Source organism: Hoplias malabaricus, chromosome 1 (genome assembly GCF_029633855.1).
Source record: "Hoplias malabaricus isolate fHopMal1 chromosome 1, fHopMal1.hap1, whole genome shotgun sequence".
In the NCBI taxonomy this organism is placed as follows: domain Eukaryota; kingdom Metazoa; phylum Chordata; class Actinopteri; order Characiformes; family Erythrinidae; genus Hoplias; species Hoplias malabaricus.
In genome coordinates, this window is record NC_089800.1 from 37103919 (window position 1) to 37120634 (window position 16716).

At 45.9% G+C, this 16716-nt stretch overlaps 1 protein-coding gene across 1 annotated transcript in view; it reads left to right on the forward strand.

Annotated features, from left to right (window-relative positions):
- Positions 1–14063, forward strand: part of si:ch211-116o3.5 (uncharacterized protein LOC325902 homolog) — a 50112-nt gene extending 36049 nt beyond the window's left edge. The window contains exons 3-4 of the mRNA XM_066686547.1: positions 11730–11999; positions 13786–14063. Coding sequence (XP_066542644.1) covers positions 11730–11999; positions 13786–14063 — 548 coding nt within the window. The remainder of the gene's footprint in view (positions 1–11729; positions 12000–13785) is intronic.
- The last annotated feature ends 2653 nt before the right edge of the window (positions 14064–16716 follow it).

Here is a 16716-nt window from a genome sequence, read left to right on the forward strand (position 1 = left end):
GTGACTGTCTGTAAGGAGTGTGGTGTGTTCTCCTTGTGCCTGCATGGGTTTTTACTCCAGGTGACTGTCTGTGAGGAGTATGGTGTGTTCTCCCTGTGTCTGCGTGGGTTTCCTCTGGGTCACTGTCTGTGAGGAGTGTGGTGTGTTCTCTACGTGTCTCTCTGTGGGTTTCCCCCAGGTGCTCAAGTTTCCTCCCACGCTCCAAAAACGCACGTTGGTAGGTGGATTGATGACTCAAAAGTGTCCGTAGGTGTGAGTGTGTCAGTGAATGTGTGAGTGTGTTTGTTGCCCTGTGAAGGACTGAAGCCCCCTCCAGGGTGTATTCCCACGTTGCGCCCAATGATTGCAGCTAGGCTCTGGAACCACCGTGACCCTGAACTGGAATTGTTACATATAATGAATTAATGAATTAATTATATTCATAGAGCTACCTGGAAGTTGTGGGTTCGATTCTTGTTCCGGGTGACTGTCTGTGAGGAGTTGGTGTGTTCTCCCTGTGTCTGCGTGGGTTTCCTCCGGGTGACTGTCTGTAAGGAGTGTGGTATGTTCTCCCTGCGTCTGCGTGCGTTTCCTCCGGGTGACTGTCTGTAAGGAGTGTGGTATGTTCTCCCTGCATCTGCGTGGGTTTCCTTTGGGTGACTGTCTGTGAGGAGTGTGGTGTGTTCTCCCAGTGTCTGCGTGGGTTTCCTCCTGGTGACTGTCTTTAAGGAGTGTGGTGTGTTCTCCTTGTGTCTGCGTGGGTTTCCTCCGGGTGACTGTCTGTAAGGAGTGTGGTATGTTCTCCCTGCGTCTGCGTTGGTTTCCTCCAGGTGACTGTCTGTAAGGAGTGTGGTGTGTTCTCCCTGTGCCTGCGTGGGTTTCTTCCTGGTGACTGTCTGCGAGGAGTGTGGTGTTTTCTCCCCGTGTCTGCGTGGGTTTCCTCTGGGTCACTGCCTGTAAGGAGTGTGGTATGTTCTCCCTGTATCTGCGTGGGTTTCCTTCGGGTGACTGTGAGGAGTGTGGTGTGTTCTCCCTGCGTCTGCGTGGGTTTCCTCCGGGTGACTGTCTGTAAGGAGTGTGGTGTGTTTTCCCCATGTCTGCATGGGTTTCCTCCGGGTGACTGCCTGTAAGGAGTGTGGTATGTTCTCCCTGCGTCTGCGTGTGTTTCCTCCGGGTGACTGTCTGTAAGGAGTGTGGTGTGTTCTTTCTGTGTCTGCGTGGATTTCCTCCGGGTGACTGTCTTTAAGGAGTGTGGTATATTCTCTCTCCGTCTGCGTGGGTTTCCTCCGGGTGACTGTCTGTAAGGAGTGTGGTGTTTTCTCCCTGTGTCTGCGTGGGTTTCCTCCGGGTGACTGTCTTTAAGGAGTGTGGTGTGTTCTCCCTGTGTCTGCGTGGGTTTCCTCCGGGTGACTGTCTGTAAGGAGTGTGGTATGTTCTCCCTGCATCTGCGTGGGTTTCCTTCGGGTGACTGTGAGGAGTGTGGTGTGTTCTCCCTCTGCCTGCGTGGGTTTCCTCCTGGTGACTGTCTGCGAGGAGTGTGGTGTTTTCTCCCCGTGTCTGCGTGGGTTTCCTCTGGGTCACTGTCTGTAAGGAGTGTGGTGTGTTCTCCCTGCGTCTTCGTGTGTTTCCTCCGGGTGACTGTCTGTAAGGAGTGTTGTGTGTTCTCTCCCTGTCTGCGTGGGTTTCCTCTGGGTCACTGTCTGTAAGGAGTGTGGTGTTTTCTCCCTGTGTCTGCGTGGGTTTCCTCCGGGTGACTGTCTTTAAGGAGTGTGGTGTGTTCTCCCTGTGTCTGCGTGTGTTTCCTCCGGGTGACTTTCTGTAAGGAGTGTGGTGTGTTCTCCCTGTGCCTGCGTGGGTTTCCTCCTGGTGACTGTCTGCGAGGATTGTGGTGTTTTCTCCCCGTGTCTGCGTGGGTTTCCTCTGGGTCACTGTCTGTAAGGAGTGTGGTATGTTCTCCCTGCATCTGCGTGGGTTTCCTTCGGGTGACTGTGAGGAGTGGGGTGTGTTCTCCCTGTGTCTGCGTGGGTTTCCTAAGGGTGACTGTCTGTGAGGAGTGTGGTGTGTTCTCCCAGTGTCTGCGTGCGTTTCCTCCTGGTGACTGTCTTTAAGGAGTGTGGTGTGTTCTCCTTGTGTCTGCGTGGGTTTCCTCTGGGTGACTGTCTGTAAGGAGTGTGGTGTGTTCTCCCTGTGTCTGCATGGGTTTCCTCCGGGTGACTGTCTGTAAGGAGTGTGGTGTGTTCTCCCTGCGTCTGCGTGTTTTTCCTCCGGGTGACTGTCTGCGAGGAGTGTGGTGTTTTCTCCCCATGTCTGCGTGTGTTTCCTCCGGGTGACTGTCTGTAAGGAGTGTGGTGTTTTCTCCCTGTGGGTTTCCCCTAGGTGCTCCAGTTTTCTCACATGCTCCAAAAACACACGTTGGTAGGTGAATTGGTGACTCAAAAGTGTCTGTAGGTGTGAGTGTGTGAGTAAATGTGTGAGTGTGTGAGTTGCCCTGTGAAGGACTGAAGACCCCTCCAGGGTGTATTCCCACCTTGCGCCCAATGATTGCAGCTAGGCTCTGGACCCACCGTGACCCTGAACTGGATAAGGTTACATATAATGAATCAATGAATTAATTATATTCATAGAGCTACCTGGAGGTTGTGGGTTCGATTCCCGTTCCGGGTGATTGTCTGTGAGGGGTTGGTGTGTTCTCCCTGTGTCTGCGTGGGTTTCCTCCAGATGACTGTCTGTGAGGAGTGTGGTGTGTTCTCCCTGTGTCTGCGTGTGTTTCCTCTAGGTGACTGTCTGTGAGGAGTGTGGTGTGTTCTCCCTGTGTCTGCGTGGGTTTCCTCCAGGTGACTGTCTGTGAGGAGTGTGGTATATTCTCTCTGCGTCTGCGTGAGTTTCCTCCGGGTGACTGTCTGTAAGGAGTGTGGTGTGTTCTCCCTGTGCCTGCGTGGGTTTCCTCCTGGTGACTGTCTGTGAGGAGTGTGATGTGTTCTCCCCCTGTCTGCGTGGGTTTCCTCTGGGTCACTGTCTGTAAGGAGTGTGGTATATTCTCTCTGCGTGTGCGTGAGTTTCCTCCTGGTGACTGTCTGTAAGGAGTGTGGTGTGTTCTCCCTGTGCTTGCGTGGGTTTCCTCCTGGTGACTGTCTGCGAGGAGTGTGGTGATTTCTCCCTGTGGGTTTCCCCTAGGTGCTCCAGTTTTCTCACATGCTCCAAAAACACACATTGGTAGTTGAATTGGTGACTCAAAAGTGTCTGTAGGTGTGAGTAAATGTGTGAGTGTGTGAGTTGCCCTGTGAAGGACTGACGCCCCCTCCAGGGTGTATTCCCACCTTGCGCCCAATGATTGCAGCTAGGCTCTGGACCCACCGTGACCCTGAACTGGATAAGGTTACATATAATGAATCAATGAATTAATTATATTCATAGAGCTACCTGGAGGTTGTGGGTTCAATTCCCGTTCCGGGTGATTGTCTGTGAGGGGTTGGTGTGTTCTCCCTGTGTCTGCGTGGGTTTCCTCCAGATGACTGTCTGTGAGGAGTGTGGTGTGTTCTCCCTGTGTCTGCGTGTGTTTCCTCTAGGTGACTGTCTGTGAGGAGTGTGGTGTGTTCTCCCTGTGTCTGCATGGGTTTCCTCTGGGTGACTGTCTTTAAGGAGTGTGGTGTGTTCTCCCTGTGTCTGCGTGGGTTTCCTCCAGGTGACTGTCTATAAGGAGTGTGGTATGTTCTCCCTGCGTCTGCGTGGGTTTCCTCTGGGTGACTGTCTGTAAGGAGTGTGGTGTGTTCTCCCTGTGTCTGCGTGGGTTTCCTCCAGGTGACTGTCTGTAAGGAGTGTGGTATGTTTTCCCTGCGTCTGCGTGGGTTTCCTCCGGGTGACTGTCTGTAAGGAGTGTGGTGTGTTCTCCCTGTGCCTGCGTGGGTTTCCTCCTGGTGACTGTCTGCGAGGATTGTGGTGTTTTCTCCCCGTGTCTGCGTGGGTTTCCTCTGGGTCACTGTCTGTAAGGAGTGTGGTATGTTCTCCCTGCATCTGCGTGGGTTTCCTTCGGGTGACTGTGAGGAGTGGGGTGTGTTCTCCCTGTGTCTGCGTGGGTTTCCTAAGGGTGACTGTCTGTGAGGAGTGTGGTGTGTTCTCCCAGTGTCTGCGTGCGTTTCCTCCTGGTGACTGTCTTTAAGGAGTGTGGTGTGTTCTCCTTGTGTCTGCGTGGGTTTCCTCTGGGTGACTGTCTGTAAGGAGTGTGGTGTGTTCTCCCTGTGTCTGCATGGGTTTCCTCCGGGTGACTGTCTGTAAGGAGTGTGGTGTGTTCTCCCTGCGTCTGCGTGTGTTTCCTCCGGGTGACTGTCTGCGAGGAGTGTGGTGTTTTCTCCCCATGTCTGCGTGTGTTTCCTCCGGGTGACTGTCTGTAAGGAGTGTGGTGTTTTCTCCCTGTGGGTTTCCCCTAGGTGCTCCAGTTTTCTCACATGCTCCAAAAACACACGTTGGTAGGTGAATTGGTGACTCAAAAGTGTCTGTAGGTGTGAGTGTGTGAGTAAATGTGTGAGTGTGTGAGTTGCCCTGTGAAGGACTGAAGACCCCTCCAGGGTGTATTCCCACCTTGCGCCCAATGATTGCAGCTAGGCTCTGGACCCACCGTGACCCTGAACTGGATAAGGTTACATATAATGAATCAATGAATTAATTATATTCATAGAGCTACCTGGAGGTTGTGGGTTCGATTCCCGTTCCGGGTGATTGTCTGTGAGGGGTTGGTGTGTTCTCCCTGTGTCTGCGTGGGTTTCCTCCAGATGACTGTCTGTGAGGAGTGTGGTGTGTTCTCCCTGTGTCTGCGTGTGTTTCCTCTAGGTGACTGTCTGTGAGGAGTGTGGTGTGTTCTCCCTGTGTCTGCGTGGGTTTCCTCCAGGTGACTGTCTGTGAGGAGTGTGGTATACTCTCTCTGCGTCTGCGTGAGTTTCCTCCGGGTGACTGTCTGTAAGGAGTGTGGTGTGTTCTCCCTGTGCCTGCGTGGGTTTCCTCCTGGTGACTGTCTGTGAGGAGTGTGATGTGTTCTCCCCCTGTCTGCGTGGGTTTCCTCTGGGTCACTGTCTGTAAGGAGTGTGGTATATTCTCTCTGCGTGTGCGTGAGTTTCCTCCTGGTGACTGTCTGTAAGGAGTGTGGTGTGTTCTCCCTGTGCTTGCGTGGGTTTCCTCCTGGTGACTGTCTGCGAGGAGTGTGGTGATTTCTCCCTGTGGGTTTCCCCTAGGTGCTCCAGTTTTCTCACATGCTCCAAAAACACATGTTGGTAGTTGAATTGGTGACTCAAAAGTGTCTGTAGGTGTGAGTAAATGTGTGAGTGTGTGAGTTGCCCTGTGAAGGACTGACGCCCCCTCCAGGGTGTATTCCCACCTTGCGCCCAATGATTGCAGCTAGGCTCTGGACCCACCGTGACCCTGAACTGGATAAGGTTACATATAATGAATCAATGAATTAATTATATTCATAGAGCTACCTGGAGGTTGTGGGTTCAATTCCCGTTCCGGGTGATTGTCTGTGAGGGGTTGGTGTGTTCTCCCTGTGTCTGCGTGGGTTTCCTCCAGATGACTGTCTGTGAGGAGTGTGGTGTGTTCTCCCTGTGTCTGCGTGTGTTTCCTCTAGGTGACTGTCTGTGAGGAGTGTGGTGTGTTCTCCCTGTGTCTGCATGGGTTTCCTCTGGGTGACTGTCTTTAAGGAGTGTGGTGTGTTCTCCCTGTGTCTGCGTGGGTTTCCTCCAGGTGACTGTCTATAAGGAGTGTGGTATGTTCTCCCTGCGTCTGCGTGGGTTTCCTCTGGGTGACTGTCTGTAAGGAGTGTGGTGTGTTCTCCCTGTGTCTGCGTGGGTTTCCTCCAGGTGACTGTCTGTAAGGAGTGTGGTATGTTTTCCCTGCGTCTGCGTGGGTTTCCTCCGGGTGACTGTCTGTAAGGAGTGTAGTGTGTTCTCCCCGTGTCTGCGTGGGTTTCCTCCTGGTGACTGTCTGTGAGGAGTGTGGTGTGTTCTCTACGTGTCTGTCTGTGGGTTTCCCCCAGGTGTTCCAGTTTCCTCCCATGCTCCAAAAACTCATGTTCGTAGGTGAATTGGTGACTCAAAAGTGTCTGTAGGTGTGAGTGTGTTTGTAGCTCTGTGAAGGACTGAAGCCCTCTCCAGGGTGTATTCCCACCTTGCACCCTGAACTGGATAAGGTTACATGTAATGAATTAATGAATATATTAATTTCATAGAGCTATCTGGAGGTTGTGGGTTCGATTCCCGTTCCGGGTGACTGTCTGTGAGGGGTTGGTGTGTTCTCCCTGTGTCTGCGTGGGTTTCCTCCAGATGACTGTCTGTGAGGAGTGTGGTGTGTTCTCCCTGTGTCTGCGTGTGTTTCCTCTAGGTGACTGTCTGTGAGGAGTGTGGTGTGTTCTCCCTGTGTCTGCGTGGGTTTCCTCCAGGTGACTGTCTGTGAGGAGTGTGGTATATTCTCTCTGCGTCTGTGTGAGTTTCCTCCGGGTGACGGTCTGTAAGGAGTGTGGTGTGTTCTCCCTGTGCTTGCGTGGGTTTCCTCCTGGTGACTGTCTGCGAGGAGTGTGATGTGTTCTCCCCCTGTCTGCGTGGGTTTCCTCTGGGTCACTGTCTGTAAGGAGTGTGGTATATTCTCTCTGCGTGTGCGTGAGTTTCCTCCTGGTGACTGTCTGCGAGGAGTGTGGTGTTTTCTCCCTGTGGGTTTCCCCTAGGTGCTCCAGTTTTCTCACATGCTACATTGGTAGTTGAATTGGTGACTCAAAAGTGTCTGTAGGTGTGAGTGTGTGAGTAAATGTGTGAGTGTGTGAGTTGCCCTGTGAAGGACTGACGCCCCCTCCAGGGTGTATTCCCACCTTGCGCCCAATGATTGCAGCTAGGCTCTGGACCCACCGTGACCCTGAACTGGATAAGGTTACATATAATGAATCAATGAATTAATTATATTCATAGAGCTACCTGGAGGTTGTGGGTTCAATTCCCGTTCCGGGTGATTGTCTGTGAGGGGTTGGTGTGTTCTCCCTGTGTCTGCGTGGGTTTCCTCCAGATGACTGTCTGTGAGGAGTGTGGTGTGTTCTCCCTGTGTCTGCGTGTGTTTCCTCCAGGTGACTGTCTGTGAGGAGTGTGGTATATTCTCTCTGCGTCTGCGTGAGTTTCCTCCGGGTGACTGTCTGTGAGGAGTGTGATGTGTTCTCCCCCTGTCTGCGTGGGTTTCCTCCAGATGACTGTCTGTGAGGAGTGTGGTGTGTTCTCCCTGTGTCTGTGTGTGTTTCCTCTAGGTGACTGTCTGTGAGGAGTGTGGTGTGTTCTCCCTGTGTCTGCATGGGTTTCCTCTGGGTGACTGTCTTTAAGGAGTGTGGTGTGTTCTCCCTGTGTCTGCGTGGGTTTCCTCCAGGTGACTGTCTATAAGGAGTGTGGTATGTTCTCCCTGCGTCTGCGTGGGTTTCCTCTGGGTGACTGTCTGTAAGGAGTGTGGTGTGTTCTCCCTGTGTCTGCGTGGGTTTCCTCCAGGTGACTGTCTGTAAGGAGTGTGGTATGTTTTCCCTGCGTCTGCGTGGGTTTCCTCCGGGTGACTGTCTGTAAGGAGTGTAGTGTGTTCTCCCCGTGTCTGCGTGGGTTTCCTCCTGGTGACTGTCTGTGAGGAGTGTGGTGTGTTCTCTACGTGTCTGTCTGCGGGTTTCCCCCAGGTGTTCCAGTTTCCTCCCATGCTCCAAAAACTCATGTTCGTAGGTGAATTGGTGACTCAAAAGTGTCTGTAGGTGTGAGTGTGTTTGTTGCTCTGTGAAGGACTGAAGCCCTCTCCAGGGTGTATTCCCACCTTGCACCCTGAACTGGATAAGGTTACATGTAATGAATTAATGAATATATTAATTTCATAGAGCTATCTGGAGGTTGTGGGTTCGATTCCCGTTCCGGGTGACTGTCTGTGAGGAGTTGGTGTGTTCTTCCTGTGTCTGCATGGGTTTCCTACAAGTGACTGTCTGTGAGGAGTGTGGTGTGTTCTCCCTATGTCTTCGTGGGTTCCTTCCGGGTGCTCCGGTTTCCTCCCACAGTCCAAAAACACACGTTGGTAGGTGGATTGGCGACTCAAAAGTGTCCGTAGGTGTGAATGTGTGTGTTGCCCTGTGAAGGACTGGCGCCCACTTCAGGGTGTATTCCCACCCTGCGTCCAATGATTCCAGGTAGGCTCTAGACCCACCGCGATCCTGAACTGTATAAGAGATATATGTATAAGAACTGTATACAGATAATGAATGAATGAAAATTCATAGTGCTGGGTGATATGGCCAAAAAATTTATCATGATAAGTTTTTAATATAAATAATAATAATATAAATAATGATAAATATCAATATTTATTACAATCTTAATATTTATGACAAAGGACATTCTTCTAAAACTGTAGACGGAATACACCAAATGTCCATTACTGAACAATAATTATATATACGTTTTATAAACATTTTTAGGGCATGACCACCTCAAGCGTTTAAAAAAGCAGAAAGAGTAAAAAGATTAAGAACAGTTTAAAATAATAATAAATAAATAAACACTCCCAAGTGCTCATTGTCTGTAAGCGCTTATCCAGTACTCGGGTCACATTGGGTCTGGAGTCTACCCAGGATAACTGAGTGCAAGGTTGGAACAGCTCTGCACTTGGGAGTGTTTATTTAAGAGATGCAGCCTGATCTACGGCGTCGGAACCAGTTCAAAATGAATAATTTTGAAAATAATTTAGTGTGAGGAGAAACCATGTCAGGCAATAAACAGTGCTCTCGCAAATGGGAAAACTTTTCCCGGAAGAAGAATACACTTTGAGATAAGAAATACCCACCTTGTGCAATTAAACATATTACAGTCTTGTTTACGGACGGCACGGTGGTGCAGCAGGTAGTGTCGCAGTCACACAGCTCCAGGGACCTGGAGGTTGTGGGTTCGATTCCTGCTCCGGGTGACTGTCTGTGAGTTGGTGTGTTCTCCCCGTGTCCGCATGGGTTTCCTCTGGGTGACTGTCTGCGAGGAGTGTAGTGTGTTCTGCCCGTGTCTGCGTGGGTTCCTCCCACAGTCCAAAAACACACGTTGGTAGGTGGATTTGCGACTCAAAAGTGTCCATAAGAGTGAGTGTGTGAGTTGCCCTGTGAAGGGCCTTGCACCCGATTATTCCAGGTAGGCTCTGGACCCACCGTGACCTTGAATTGGATTAGCATTACAGATAATGAATGAATAGTCTTGTTTACGTGCTCACCTTCATGCAGTCTCCTATGTTCGTTTACCATAATAGCATTGTATAGGTGTCTGATATTGTGCTTCTGGCTGTGCTAATTGGAAATAGAAGTGAAGATTTATTAAGGTCTATTACCAAAAGCTTATTATCATTATCAAGCAAAAATTAATCGCATAATAAATATAGATCATTTTATTGCCCAGAACTATATCAAATCAAACACAAAATCAAATCAAAGCACTTAAACACATTGATGATGTTTCAAGAAAATGACAATATTAGTTAGTATTATGCAAAATTCAGAGATGAGTCAAAATCAGCCATACAATTTATCCTAAACAGAATATATATAAATTGAAAATTACAGATTTTTATTTTCATCAACCATAGATATTTTGTGCTTTTCATGATTGAAGTAATCTCAAACATTTTCAATGATATTGAGCCCTTGGCTCTTAGGTGGTCAGTCAATTGTTTGGGTAGCACCAGCATTATCTTTGTTTATTGTGCAAATTTTATTCTTTTTTATGTATCATCTTGTCAGTAATGGCTTCTTGACTTGCACCGATTCTTTCAGATCCATGGTGTTTACAGACGAAAGATGTTTGTTTTTTGGAGCTCTGCCAGATAATTTAACAGTTGTGTAGTGGAGTATGGATCGGATAACGAGATGAAGAAATCAAAATGAAGAAAGGAAAAGTTTTGAATTAAAACTTTTCCATTCTGACCAGGACCTTCTGTCTGCGACAGAATCCACATTCCACAAAACCGCGGGGGGGCAAAGACCCTGCAGCCCCCACACACACGCACGCACATAAGATCTAAACATCAAAAGACGGACCAGGACACCTGGCCCCCGGCCCCATTCCTCTCTTCGGAAATTTAGAGATAACAAACCTTTACGATGCTTCTAAGAAACAGGAACCTCAAACAAAGGGGGGTTATAATCCCGTTTTATGACGAAGTGGCACCTCAATGTCTCTCGTTATCTCCCACAGGAATCAGCAGATGGTTAGAAGGGGTGACCTTGGTTTGAACCCCCGTTGACTCATCCGCACCGAACCAACGGCATGGACCAACAGCGACCCCAGGTGGACGTTTGCGAAATCACGTCTCGCCTAAGGCCGTCTAAATACATGATGGACTTAATAAAAATTTAATAAGTATGTCTATGCAATATGTATAAATGTCACTCTCTGTGTCCTCAGATGAACGTCCACCTTCTAATGAAATGATGTGTATTACTGTTTTTATCATGAAAGGAAGTTTCTGTCTCTGATTAGAAAAACAAATTAATACTAGAATTGATACCTTCTAAAAACGATATTGTGAATGGGACGTAAACACAACGTACCCAAGATGAAATCTTATGTAAATGTTTGATATTAATAATCCAGGACGCTCATTGTTGTATATTACTAACATGTATAAGAAATTTCAATACGCGAAATTTCTATTCCTTCTGTGTGAATCTCTGATTCAAACTCCCCCTTTCCTGTCTCATGAAGTCGATCACGTGAGCCTCGGACTCGCCACCCAATCAAAGAAAAGACACCTCCCAATAGGGCGTGACCGCGCTGGCTTTGAAAAGAAGTTCAGCTCGGCACCCAGATTAGTTGAGAGAACAACACAGTTCGCGAGTGGAGAGAACAGTTCAGAGAGCAGTTCGCCCGTGCAGTGCAGTGCAGCTCAGCGGTTCAGCTCAGAAGATCGGAAGCTCAACTCAGCTCAACTCGCTCTTTTTCTCTCTGACTCTTAACTTCGTTTCCGCTCTGAACGCCTGCACGTGGTCTCTTTGTTTAATTTCTTCAAGCTCCAAACCTCTCCAAGCGAGTTGCTTTCTCCTCTTCACGCCGACGAACGAAACAAAGAAGAACCTTAAAAGACTTCACCAAAGCTCTCAAGAGACGTCTTGAATTAGCTAGAGTATGAAGCCTTACTCGAATACGTCGAGTGATTTGAATATCTCTTTTCTTTTAATCGTGTTTATGTTTTATCGCCCAATCTAAGTTTAATCTCACGACTGATCAAAGCAGGTGAACTTATTCGTGGCCAGAGTAAGAAACACCGCCGAGATAGAAGAAAGTCATAGAATAAGCAAGTCTATTGAATCGATTTTCAGTTCTGGATCTGCAGTAACTAGCGAAACTTTTCGTCCAAAACGTCCATATGGTTGGACCCTCCTGCTCAGGACAGTAAGCCAAAGAGAGGATCTCAAATATATATTCACATAGGTATCACGGTGTATGATTAAAAAAAACAATATAGACTACAGTTGTTAGAAGTCACGTTCTTCTCTTTTAGCCGTTTTTCTTAGCCATTCTTCAGCCATTTCTGTTTATTTTTCTTATATCTGATCTCTGACTTTTGTATTGTTTTTGAATTGTCCTTGAAAGAGAAATAAGTTTTATTAAACCTCTGTAGCAAATGTAAATGTTCCAAAATTATGTCTGTTATTGCTTTCTCTGTAAAAGTAATTGCTTGGCTCTATTTGCATGCCATTTTAGGTTGCACTGAACAGCTGGGTTCTACAGCATCATGGCCTGGTGGTGCTTCACTGGAGACAGAACCTGAAATCTTTGCCCCTAAACTGGACTCCAGTGCTGTTGAAGGAGTGAATACAGATGAGCTAAACAGCACTAAGCATTCAAGTTGGGCTGCAGATAGTCATGAAATCATGACATTGGGATTGTCTGGAGAATACCTCTACACTATCAAGACTGAGCCACATTCAGACCTCACCTCTGCTCCTAGTATCAAGGAAAGCAGAGAAGCCACAGACAGCAAGAAAACAAGTTTCTCAGGCAAGTGTCACATTAACACTGCTATTGTGTATGATCTCTACAGGTTATAAGACAATGTAATGTAGTAGTATTTTTTTCCTCTAACATTTGGGTTGGTAATTCATTTTGGGCCTTTACCAGCTTACATTCTCTTTCTTCATTCATAAGACAAGGATCAAACAGTACATAAGTTTAGTAAAGTAAATTGACTGTAATCTCTTATACTGTTTGAAATATATTGTTGGTGTTAAACATTTATCCCCCAAAATAGCAACTTTACAGGAAAAGGGAAAAACCTTCTTAATTTTAAATGGAAGTCAATGTAAAAATATTTAATTTCAAGTAATTTTGGAGAATTATATTGGTACATTCGTCTTTTTCAGAATCAGAAATACTATAAACACTAATAATAATCTAAAACAAAAAGAGACATTTAAATTCTTAAAAATAAAGTAAAGTGGCAGTGGCTGTGATTAAAAAAAAATATGGAAACCACAATGTGAAGGGAAGATGCTGTGTTCAAATGATGTAATAAACGATAATAAATAAATGATGTCTGATTTTACTATATATTTGTGACCTTTACTTATTGTTTATTTTATATATATATATATATATATATATATATATATATATATATATATATATATATAATTAAATAATATATATTTTTGCTACGAGCCATCCATTCCCTGTATAAACAGAGCAGGAATCTGGTTCGTATGGCTGGAAGTAAGTCCGACTGGTTTCCAGTCGGAGTTGGACTCCATCAGGGCTGCCCGTTGTCACCGGTTCTGTTCATAATTTTTATGGACAGAATTTCTCAGCGTAGCCAAGTGGCGGAGGGTGTCCGGTTTGGTGGTCTCAGGATTCCATGTCTGCTTTTTGCGGATGATGTGGTCTTGTTGGCTTCATCGAGCCGGGACCTCCAGTTTGCAGCCGAGTGTGAAGCGGTAGGGATGAGGATCAGCACCTCCAAGTCCGAGTCCATGGTACTCAGTCGGAAAAGGGTGGAGTTCTCTCTCCAGGTTGGAAGTGAGATCCTGCCTCAAGTGGAGGAGTTTAAATACCTCGGGGTCTTGTTCACGAATGAGGGAATAATGGAGTGTGAGATTGACAGGCGGATCGGTGCAGCGTCCGCAGTAATGCGGGCTCTGTACCGGTCCGTTGTGGTGAAGAGAGAGCTGAGCAGAAAAGCAAAGCTCTCGACTTTACCGTTCAATCTACATCCCAACCCTCACCTATGGTCACGAGCTTTGGGTAGTGACCGAAAGAATGAGATCGCAGGTACAAGCGGCTGAAATGAGTTTTCTCCGCAGGGTGTCTGGACTCTCCCTTAGAGACAGGGTTAGGATCTCGGACATCCGGTAGGGACTTCTTTGCTCCGACTGCTACCCCCGTGATCCGGATAAGCGGTGGATAATGGATGGATGGATGGATATATATATATATATATATATATATATACATATATATATATATATATATATATATATATATGAGATTAACTTTATTTGTCTTTCCTCCTTTGCACTTTTTTTTGCCATGTCTGTTGTTAAAATTTGAAAATGGAATGGTGAATTGGGAAAAAAAGATGCCATTCTAGAGAAGTCAGAATTGTTCTTAGCAGTAGGCCAGGAACCACAGTTACTACAACAAATGGTTGCATATTCATCATAATTGAGAGATAACTGAATTCTACTGAAATTCGGAAACATCAGTGGAATTCCCTTTCAAAGACAAGGTCAGCATCCGCAAGTCTTAGGTCCATCCCACTAATATTTGCATTTTTTCCATTCATCTGCAGGCACTTCTGATGATTTCTGCAGGCTGATCTTAGAACAGCTCACTATTCTGAATCACCAGCTAGAGGAGCAGCTAGCAGAGCAGAGGGCCTTCCACTGCAGTATGTTAGGAATGATGGACCGGCAAATTGAGGTGCTGGAGCAGCTCTCTAGCTTCACCCAGAGCCATTGCTGCCAGCCCATGCCTGAGCCCAGTGAAAATGAGTCCTCAATCACCCAGAAGTTCCATAAAACTCTTCTGCAAATCCTGAAAGGATTAAAACACAAAAAACGCAGATGAATGCAATCAAAACTCTCCCAGGCTTCCAACTTCAGAACTGCTTTCCTCTTCTCCAAAAAATTGTACTTTGCAGAATGAAGTTTGTTAATACAAGCAAGTATTTCTCACAAGTGTGTGGCTTCAGAGGTATCTAAAATCTTGAACATTATGAAGAATTTCTTATGTTTTTAGTGCTTTTACATTTGGAAAATTATTAAGTTGTTAACTTAATTATTAAGTTGCCTTTGTGTTTTTATGTAGTAACATGAACGATGTTAACAAGCTGTTATTAGCACTTTTGCTGAGGCCAACTATTATACACTATGATGACTGATTAATTGAGAACACATTTTCTTGGCAATCTCTTTGCGATTGAGCACTTTACTGAACAAAATATACAACCCCAATTCCAATGAAGTTGGGATGTTTTGTAAAATCAAAATTCGATGATTTGCAAAACCTTTTCAGCCTTTTCAGTTCAAACAGATAAACTTTTTTTTTTTTTTTTTTGCAAATATTCACTCACTTTGAATTTGAGGCCTGCAACACGTTCCAAAAGAGTTGGGACAGGGGCAACAAAAGACTAGGACAATTGAGGAACGCTTACAAAACACCTGTTTGGAACATTCCACAAGTGAACAGTTTAATTGGAAACAGGTGAGTGTCATGATTGTGTGTAAAGGGAGCATCCCCGAAGGGCTCAGTCGTTCACAAGCAAGGATGGGGCGAGTAAATCATCCAACAGTTTAAGAACGTTTCTTAACGTACAATTGCAAGAAATTTAGGGATCATCTTTAGTCCATAATATCAGCAAAAGATTCAGAGTATCTGGAGAAATCTCTGCAAGTAAGCAGCAAGGCCGAAAACCCACACTGAATGCTCGTGACCTTCGATCCCTCAGATGGCACTGCATTAAAAACCAACATCATACTGTAACGGATATTACCACCTGGGCTCAGGAACACTTCAGAAAACCATTGTCAGTGAACACAATTCATCGCTCCATCTAAAAGTGCAAGTTAAATGTCTACCATGCAAAGCAAAAGCCATATATCAACACCACCCAGAAACACCACCGGCTTCTCTGGGCCCAAGCTCATCTGAGATGGATTGACGCAAAGTGGAAAAGTGTCCTGTCGTCTGACGAGTCCACATTTCACATTGTTTTTGGAAAGCATGGATGTTGTGTCCTTCGGGCCAAAGAGGAAGTGAAATGAAATGTGCAATTACTTATCATTTCATCTAGGTACAACAAAATGTGTCTTTCACGTTTAACCCATCTGTGGTAGTGAACACACACACACACACACACACTTACTTTAGTGCACTAGGGGCTGTGAACACACACCCAGAGTGGCGGGCAACCATCCCTGGCGCCTGTGGAGCATTTTGGGGTTTCAGTGCCTTGCTCAAGGGCACTTCAGCCCTGGATGTTCCTGCCAGTCCTGGCTATCAAACCGGCAACCATCCAGTACTAAGCCTGGTCCTCTAACCATTAGGCTGAGTCCGGGTTGTTATCAGCGCAAAAGTTCAAAAGTCAGCATCTCTGATGGTATGGGGATGTGTTATTGCCCATTGCATGGGTAACTTGCACATCTGTGAAGGCAGCATTAATGCTGAAAGGTACAAGCAGGTTTTGGAGCAACATATGCTGCCATCCAAGCAACGTCTTTTTCAGGGACGTCCCTGTTTATTTCAGCAAGACAACACCAAGCCACATTCTGCACATGCTACAACAGCATGGCTTCGTAGTAAAAGAGTATGGCTACTAGACTGGCCTGCCTGCAGTCCAGACCTGTCTCCCATTGAAAATGTGTGCCGCATTATGAAGCGCAAAATACGGAGACCCCGGACTGTTGAGCATCTGAAGTTTTACATCAAGCAAGAATGCGAAAGAATTCCACCTACAAAGTTTCAACAACTAGTGTCCTCAGTTCCCAAACACTTATTGAGTGTTGTTAAAAGGAAAGGTGATGTAACACAGTGGTAAACAGGCCCCTGCCCCAACTCTTTTGCAATGTGTTGCAGGCCTCAAGTTCAAAATGAGCGAATATTTGCAAAAAAAAAAAAAAAACATACAGTTTATCCGTTTGACCATTAAATATCTTGTCTTTGTAGAGTATTCAACTGAATATAGGTTGAAGAGGATTTGCAAATTCTGTTTTCATATTTTCTATCCTGTTTTTTATATATATTTTACACAATGTCCCAACTTCATTGGAATTGGGGTTGTAGACATATTGGATTTTCTATAGATTCTAAAATATTGAAATTTGAAGCAAAGCATCTTGAATAAATAAATTAGTAGATCTCCATCATGATTATGTTAAAGTATGGTACACTACAATACTATTGTCTAGGTACTCACAATCATTCCTAGAATAAAATACTTATGCTTGAATATACTTTTATAAGTACTTGATGATGTTAAATATGTGTTATATTTAGTATTATAGCTATACGCACTGACTCACTATTATACACACTAATGTTTTGTGCTTTTTTTTTTTATAAATAAGATTGACTGAAAGCATGCACTACATGAGATATACATAAGATAACCCTGTCTTTATATTTTAGTTCAGGGATTGTGAAAATACAATCTAGACAATATACTGGCCACTGTGTTAGGACTTTTTTGTGTTAGAATTTTCTATTACAACGCTGTCAGAAC